This window comes from Nomia melanderi, chromosome 2, assembly GCF_051020985.1.
Source record: "Nomia melanderi isolate GNS246 chromosome 2, iyNomMela1, whole genome shotgun sequence".
Classification (NCBI taxonomy): Eukaryota; Metazoa; Arthropoda; class Insecta; order Hymenoptera; family Halictidae; genus Nomia; species Nomia melanderi.
This window is the reverse complement of record NC_135000.1, coordinates 7647722-7656306: the sequence shown is the minus strand read 5'-3', so window position 1 is coordinate 7656306 and position 8585 is coordinate 7647722. Positions and strand designations below refer to the sequence as shown.

General features: G+C 42.2%; 1 protein-coding gene and 1 long non-coding RNA gene across 2 annotated transcripts; one reads left to right on the top strand and one right to left on the bottom strand.

Moving 5' to 3' along the window:
- Nucleotides 1–46: 46 nt before the first annotated feature.
- Nucleotides 47–2412, top strand: LOC116426082 (uncharacterized). The gene is made up of 3 exons (XR_004234840.2): nucleotides 47–845; nucleotides 925–1149; nucleotides 1750–2412. It is a non-coding gene; the product is annotated as an uncharacterized LOC116426082 (long non-coding RNA).
- Nucleotides 2323–8488, bottom strand: LOC116426038 (mitochondrial 10-formyltetrahydrofolate dehydrogenase). Its single transcript, XM_031974492.2, has 8 exons — nucleotides 8316–8488; nucleotides 8033–8094; nucleotides 7336–7477; nucleotides 6987–7221; nucleotides 5903–6582; nucleotides 5356–5770; nucleotides 4124–4782; nucleotides 2323–3683 (listed from the first exon to the last, which is right to left on the bottom strand). Exons 3-8 carry the CDS (start codon nucleotides 7469–7471, stop codon nucleotides 3106–3108), a joined length of 2703 nt encoding a protein of 900 aa, XP_031830352.1. The 5' UTR covers nucleotides 7472–7477; nucleotides 8033–8094; nucleotides 8316–8488; the 3' UTR covers nucleotides 2323–3105.
- Between the last annotated feature and the right edge of the window lie 97 nt (nucleotides 8489–8585).

Below are 8585 nucleotides of genomic sequence, written 5' to 3'. Positions count from 1 at the left end.
GGGGAGAAGGGCAGTTAGGGAGGGCTGGGGGAATGGGAAAGGGTCAGAGGGCACTGTCCTGAGGCAAGAGGCCACAGCCAGGGCCACAGAAATATTTGCATTTCCTGTTCACGATGAATAATGCCGGCCAGAGGAACCACGTCGTCGAATAGAATCACCGATCCACGGAATTTTCGCCTGATATCGTTGCACACGTGCCTGCTGGATAGAACTATTAGGAAATTCTCCTTCACAAATTCGAAAACTAAGCTACTCTTTTGTAAACTGATCACTGTCGTTCAATCTGAATTTATTCAAAAATTAATTTTATCTTGGCAAAAATAATTACTTGTTAACATTGGAACTACCGATCACTCAAACTGACTTCTACCAATTTCTGTATGAAAACCATACGCGTGCGTTTATTAAGACAATTGAGTTGTATTTCAGTTTTGCTGTTACTGAATTAGTTAATAATTTCTCGTAGAAGTGTCCTCAGTAATTGTGAAAGGAGAAATCAGAAATAAGTCATTTTGACCCATCTGGTAGTCCTAGTGTTAATCTAATAAAATAATATATAATATAGTATACAATATAACATAAGATATAATTATCACATAAACAAATGTTCCAAACGAAAGTTGTCCAATATTATTATTATTATTAATACCAAACAACTTTTGCTTGGAACATTTGTCTACCTAATAAATAAATGATGGTAGAATTGAACGATTCACAAGTAGTGCAATTGTTTGAAATGAATATAAAATGTGCAATATATATAATAGAAGAGTCTAACTCATCGGATGTACTCGAAAGATTAAGAAGCAGCAAAGTTGATGTTCATCTGTAAATCAGGATATCAGGTGAGCCACTCTGTACGTGGGGCATATACTACTTTCCCCTCGTCGATCTTCTTGTTAAATGAACTTTCATGATTTTTAGGAAGTCACCGGAACTCGTCATGGGATCTTTCGTGTTTCCCAAGTAGCTTCTCCCTCCCGCGTTTGCGTCTCCAAGGGTGATTTCAGTGGGGTTGGGAAAGAAAGAAGAAGTAGGAGGGAGAAGAAATGTTTATGGAAACAGCTGTTCTTCCTGGCCTGGGGTTGTTGACCATGTACACCTCCCCATTTACGTAGGAGCCTTTATGGGGGCACTCTTGATCCCCAGGTACATTCAACACGTGGCCGGTGACCCTTTTACCTCGACGTCCTGCTTAACAAGGAACAAGCAGAATTTTATTCAAATAATTCCTAATGGAACTGGATCAATATTTAACATTAGAACTAGGTAGCACTGAAATCGACTTCTCGACATTTCTCTATAGAAACTCCAAGAGTGCATCTATTGAGACTTTGATTCATAACTCAGTTTGCATATTGCCAAATTAATGTCTTCAATAACTCCCAGAGAAGCATCTGCTATGTTTTTAATAATTGCTGAAAGAATTTTTGATTGTATTGCCTGGACACATAGACATAAATTACAGATAATCAAAGTGACAGGGTTGAAAAGAGGGATGAACTGGAATATATTATTATACCAATTGGGGTCAACACAAATTAATTTATTAAGTAGTTCAAATTGTCCAATCTATTATTGATTTCTTTTACCTTGTTATATTATCTTATATTATTATTATTGTATTTTATCCATTTGTATTATCTCATACTATTGACAAAGGGTTCCAAGAAAGTCTTTTGCTCTTTAAACTCAAGTAACCGTGGTCGATGTAAGAACAGCGACTATCACAAAGTAATGTCTTTTCAGAAATAATTCCGTGAAGAATAGAGAATCGTCTGAGCTGATCCGCCAAGAGAATAGGCCAGCAGAGGGGCAAGAGAGTCGCAGGAGGAAAGCTGAATGGCGTAACGGGCCGGCTACCCAGAGAAAAACGGAGCGCACACTTGTTCCCGGACAAAAAATCACGTAGAAACATCTGGAGGTTCGAAACGGTCCTATGGTGACCCATGTAAAAACTGTTTGTGTAGCGTATACGCGTGGGAGCACGATTTTGCGTCCATCTACACCGTGTCCACCACGAACGCGCTGCAACTGTGCAACAATCGGTCCAACGTGATCTTTAACCTTGCCCTATGACTTCTGTCTGAACCGTGATCGATCTAGCTACTTTGTTATTAACAATTTATTGAATATAAGAGAGAATTCCAGTGTTATTCTACGTCAACGTATGCTGTGAGGTTTAATCATTGATAAGAAAGGAATAATATGTAATCTGCATTCATACAAATTGAGTAATATGTGTGTTTAGTAAATTCTATTTGAAATCTTCATGAGTCTAACAGGATATTGTAGGTCAAGGGGTTAAGTAGATACGGAGTGTATATAAAAATGTCCAATTTATTTGTATAAATAGTACACAGATTAACCACTTAATCAGATCTTACACAAAGCTAACAAATTTTCGTACAGAATATCGATTCGTGACGGACCTCGACAGTCTTAAGAATTCACAGCTGAGCAATACGTTTAAAGTTACCTTAACCCTTTGCTGTCAGACGGTACTTCAAATTCACCGTTATCATTCAAATGGTATTGCGAGTTTCATTTAACCCTCCGCCAGCAATATGTTATACGTAGGCTTGATTGTTTATAGTTTTTGGAAAATCTGGAAACATTCTGACGTACTGATAGTCTCTAATTTAACACGTTGACTGCCACGAGAATTTCTAGCGTTCCGAATAGTAATACTTATTCTTTGATAACTAATAATATTGAAAATCAATGATTATTACAGTAATCGTATTACGTTATGATCTAGCTACTTATGTTATTAAATATTTTTATTTAAAATCAAGTGTTATTATAATTGTTCTTCAACAATTTAGAAGCTCCGGTCATCGGTGACCGTTGCAGTCAACGCGTTAATATAAACGATTTAGCCTTTTCATGTCATTTTGCAACAGAACAATCCTGATGAAGTCACAGAGCAATTAGATTTTCGACCTTGGTCCATATTGCCAGCGGAGGGTTAATTGTAATCTTACTTTACGTTCTAATTATAAAAAGTATTTATAGTTAACACGCATGTTACTTGAACGGTCTTGAAATACCTCGAGTAAAGATGTCGCCGACAGATAATAATCTCGTTGATCGCGTAAAGGGTTAATATTCTATAGTAACGGTCTTAGTCTTCAAGTACTCATTCAGAGCTTCCTGTCCCAGGTCTTTGCCGAAGCCGGACATCTTGAAGCCGCCGAACGGCGCGGCGACGTCCGTCTTGTTATACGTGTTGATGAACACCGTTCCAGCTTCGATTTTCTCAGCGAATCGGAGAGCTCTGCTGATGTCCTTAGTGAGGACACCGGAAGCTAGCCCGTACTCCGTGTCGTTCGCTCTCCTGATCATCTCGTCCATGTTCTTCGAGCTGAATTTTGAGATCACCATGACTGGTCCGAAGGATTCTTCTTTAGCGATGTACATGTCGTCCTTGACGTCTGTGAATATAGTTGGCTCGAAGTACCAGCCTGGACGGTCCACTCTCTTGCCACCGTAAACCAAGGTAGCTCCTTCCTTGACACCACGCCGGACAAAATCGAGGAGCTTGTTCAGATGAGCCTTGTGATTCTGTGGACCATGACTCGTACTCCTGTCCAATGGGTCGCCAACAGAAATCTTCTTAGTCTCTGCGACTACTCTCTTCAAGAACTCGTCGTGTATGGTCTCCTCGACGAATAGACGACCTGTTTCACAGAAGACATCAGTGCTTCCTTAGACTACATTTAACACTAAAACTACCGAGCACTTCAGTCGACTTTTGAAAATTTCGCTATAGAAACTCCAAGAGTGCATCTGTTCAGACTTTAATTGATGTACAATTCAATTCGCGTAGTGCTAAATGAATTCTTTTGATAATTCCTCAGAGAAACATTTGTTACCTTTCCAATAATTGCAAAAGGAAGGCATCAGGCATGGGTCATTTGACCCCTCTGGTAGTTTTAGTGTTAATATTGTAATTTTAACACGTTCACTGTCAAGAGAATTTTATACGTATAGATAGTCTTGTTGCATTAGCACATAGATTGTTTTGTATCCCTAATACAAAATGATTAACGAACAAAGACAGTACACGTATCCGTAAAATAGTTAAAGACAACGTTCTCCTGAAACTGTCAATACTCACCAGCAGCGATGCAGTTCTCTCCTTTGTTGAAGAACACGCTGCCCATGCCCACCCTGACGGCTTGCTGGATGTCAGCATCTTCAAAGATGACGAGAGGACTCTTCCCTCCAAGCTCCAGCGAGACTTTCTTCAGGTTGCTGTCCGCGCAGGACCTCATTATGGACTGTCCAATCTGCGTGGAGCCGGTGAAGCCGAGTTTCCTGACCAGAGGATGCTCGCAGATCGCGTTTCCTGTCACCGTGCCGTTCCCTGGTACCACGTTCACCACGCCAGGAGGGAAGCCAGCCTTCACCGTGAGCTCAGCAAATTTCAGAGCTGTCAAGGGCGAAGCCTGGGCTGGTTTCATCACTACAGTGTTTCCCGCTGCCAAGCAGGCCGCCATTTTCCAAGAGAGCATCATCAGAGGATAATTCCAGGGTGTGACCAGGCCACAAACACCAATTGGTTCCTTACGGGTGAACGTGAGATTGCGATTCGGCCTAGCATGAGTTATGGGTATGGTGGAGCCTTGGATCTTGTCGCACCAGCCAGCAAAGTACCTCCATGTTTCAATGGACATCCCTATATGGGTCTTCAGAGCTAGAGTGTAGACTGCACCAGAGTCCAGGGACTCTATGGTAGCCAGCTCTTCCTTGTGCTCTTCCATCAGGTCTGCTAGTCTGTACACATAAAAGTTTGCATAAGGATCCACAGTTTAATACGTTGAATGCTGTGGGGGTCAATGGTGACCCCCAACCAAATTGAATTAATATAGTTCACTCAATGAAACAATTTGGAAACATTCCTATATTATTATTATTTGGAAACATTTCTATATTACAAATAATGTTACCTAATCCCATGGCATTTAGCTAGAACGTGCAATAATAATGCAATTCAACCAAATGGTTTAACCCTTTGAACTCTGTAGGCTACAATATTGCACAATGAATAATATTAGATATTTCAATGAATCTTAAAGAAACTACCCTACAATTATTAGATTCTTCGCACATCCGAATTTTGCACTAAGAAGGAAAATAAAAGATCTGAGAAATGTTATAGCATTTTTCATTTTCGCCAGGGATCTATAAGAATTAGTTGCAGTTGCTGACAGATTATAAAACCATCCGAAGTGCTAAGGGTTAATATCATATCTTTTCCATTTTGTGTATTTTGCTTTATGAAATCGCGCGGCATTTTTGTTAATTACCAATTACAAGAACAAATTCTATTTCAGATTGGTTGCTTACTTGAAGAGGAGAGCTCCTCGCTCTCTAGCGCTAATCTTGCTCCATTCGCCCTCCTCGAACGCCCGCTTGGCAGCTTTCACCGCTTTGTCCACGTCCTCCACCGAGCCACACTCAACTGAACAGATAACGCTTTCATCGTGGGGATTAATGGTGTCGATGGCCCTCCCCTGTCCGTTCACGAACTGGCCGTCGATGAACAGTTGCTTGGGGAACTTCAGGCTTCTGTTGTTCGCTTGAACCTCAACGGCGTCGTATTTCACGTCCTTGGTCGCGGACGTGCCTCGCGCAGCTAGGACCACCGTTGCTGCGAACTGGCTGAACACTGGAGCCATGAAGACTTCAATGTTCTGCAAGGTCACTCCCAAGTTGTCCTTCACTTCTTCCACCAGTCTAACCACGTCCATGCTCCCAGCACCTGCAAGGGAAATCCCATGAAAGCTTTAATAGAATCTTGTAGAATATTCTATTATTCTATTAGCGGTATGCAAAAGTGTTCATCATTTTTATAGTAAATCACTTTCTATGTAATTGAAGCTTGTTCTCTTACCACAGGCAAAGAAGTCGGTATCATTCTCAACGTCCAAGTTCAGGATACCCTTCCAGATTCGTTTCAGCGTCTCAGCAGTCTTCAGCTCCTCCTCTGTGAACTCTATCACGGTCTCCTCGCTTTGCTGACCGAACTTGCTGGCTGGAATCGTTCTGGTTCCAATTTTGATCCTTTCCACGTTCACGAATTTCCCATCGACGGTGTTGATCAGCAACCCTCCTTCGTGGAGCAGCCCCAATCGGTCCTCCACGTTTACTTGGGACTGTTCTTTAGGCAGCTGTTCACTGATCCACAAAGTGGACCCAAACAGACGGACCTCTTCTCCGTTAATCGTTGTCCAAGCGCCGGGAGTACTGTCCAGGCCGCGGACGAAATTGTGAACGTCCTTCGCTGACTTAGACCAATCTATTTTCTGAAGATCCTTCTTGTTCAACATTGGATCATAGGTGGCACCTTCCTCCGTCTGAGGAACCATCGGCGCGATCTCCTTCGCCACAAGATCCACTGCTTCCCCCATTGCCTTGATCCCCTCGGGATACAGGAAGTTGTTATACAAAGTATCCACGGTGTCATTGACCTCCACGTTGCAGGATTTCTGCAGCAGAATTGGCCCAGTGTCCAGACCATCGTCCGCCCAGAATATCGAGAAGCCTGCTGTGCTGTCTCCCTCCATCAGAGTCCTGAGGAAACCACCGGAAAGATTAACTAAATTAAATTAGACTAGAGGTTGTTACTAAATTTAGTTTACTAAGTTCAATTCAGTTCAACGAGGAGATTGAGCGTGTTCAGGAATAAACGTAGAAAAATTGGTAAGCAAAGGTATGGGTAGACCCAAGCATTGTCGCTCGTAAAGTGGTTAAAGTACCATTACACAGACATGCTTCAGTGTATTACGATAGCTTGGAAATTGATCCGTAACCGGTTTCATAATTGCACACGATAGCAACCGAGCTGCTGTACCTATCAAATTAACCTCACGCTCACATTTAAATAGAGCGGTGTCCATTGAACTCTCATTCTCCTTCGTTACATTACATTATGCCTTCGTTATTACGTTTAAATAGATTAAGACCGAGTTACTCACCAATTTATAGCGCTGGCTCCACGGTGCCTGGGTAGAATAGAGGGATGGTAGCATATAGTTTTGTAACGGGGGTGATTGATCACCTCCATGGGGATGTATTGACTGCAAAACGGCAACACATTCAAATCCACCTCGATGCTTCTGTACAGATCCAACACCTCCGGCAGGGTTGCACCCTTGCTCCTCCAGGACTTGATCTTGAACACCGGCGTGTCGTCCGCCTTCGCCGTGATCGCTGTGAAGAAAGAAGACAGTCGCTTTGTCGAAGAGAAGAAACTATTATATCATGTCCATTGGAAAGTGCTGTCCGTTTTCGAATTGAAAGGAAATTGACAGTTGGTTCTTGTACCTAAAGGATCCTCACGGCTTCCTTTGTCAGGGATCGTGAAGACTCCAGTGACCTGGTGACCGTTCTGCTTGATCAGTTTGTAAACCTCCGCCGCAAACGGACTCTGACCGATAATGGCCACTTTCAGCTGCGCCATCGCCGTCTGCGATGAAGATTGATTGAGTAGATTCTTATTACCTTCGTTATACACCCACTGATGAAAAAGTTAGGGTCACCCATAGTTTCCTGGCGGTAGTCGTAGGGATAAGAGGTCAATGTGTAATTCGTATCAACTTTTATTAACTACTAAAGAATATACATACATATTACTCTATATACTATTATTACTGCTCTATATATTAATCTATATAACTCAATTAATCAAGTACAATAATTTCCACAGTAAACTATCCTCTATACTCTCCAGACATGAACCCCATTGAAAATGTCTGGAGCTAGAAGCTTTAAAATTAAAACTATTGAACCACTAAACTATAACTACAAATTCTAAATGTCTATCAATTTAATATACACGTACACGCCTCGATAGTTAATAAAACCGATTGAATACCATTGTAGCCTTCCAATCCCAAGATTCCAAGAGTGAGAAACTATTGTAAACTATCACCCTAATTCTTTGATCAGCTAGTGTACACGCATGTAAGTACCCAAACAGCGTGCAACTGTTAGTAAATAGAGTGCGTTTACACATACATACCTAAGAGTCTCTTTGGCAGTTGACTAACGCGTGCTTGGTTTTTTTGTTTTGTTTTAAGCAAGCTGCAAAGAAAAGACACCGTCAGGATTACTGAAGCATGCTCTGGGGTAGGAGGTGCATGGTGAATGTTGGCTAATTGCGCGGGTCAGGTCGTCACCTTTACCGTATGCTATCTACCATTACTGGCATTGTTAGGCACGGACAACCGCCCCTGTCACCGCGGATTGTAAACACCGTTTACGTTAGAGAATATTTTGTAGAAGCAAATTGAACGAGCTCTTACGGGATAGACGGCGTACGAGCGCGAAGAGAGAAAGCTTCTCAGCAGCAGCATCAAGAGAGATTGGCTCTGTCAAGAGAGATTGGTTCACTTTCCCGACGCACCTTCTCGGACCGTTCACTTGGTACTCGTTTGTCGCGACACCCACTCGTGCATGTAGCTGTCGACTGAACGGTGCTAGACGCGGCACGTTTATATAAGCTGGCTGTATCATTCGTCGGGGGTCAAGAACTCGTCAAGAAATCGCGAGTCTGCTGGCTTATCCTTGGCGCT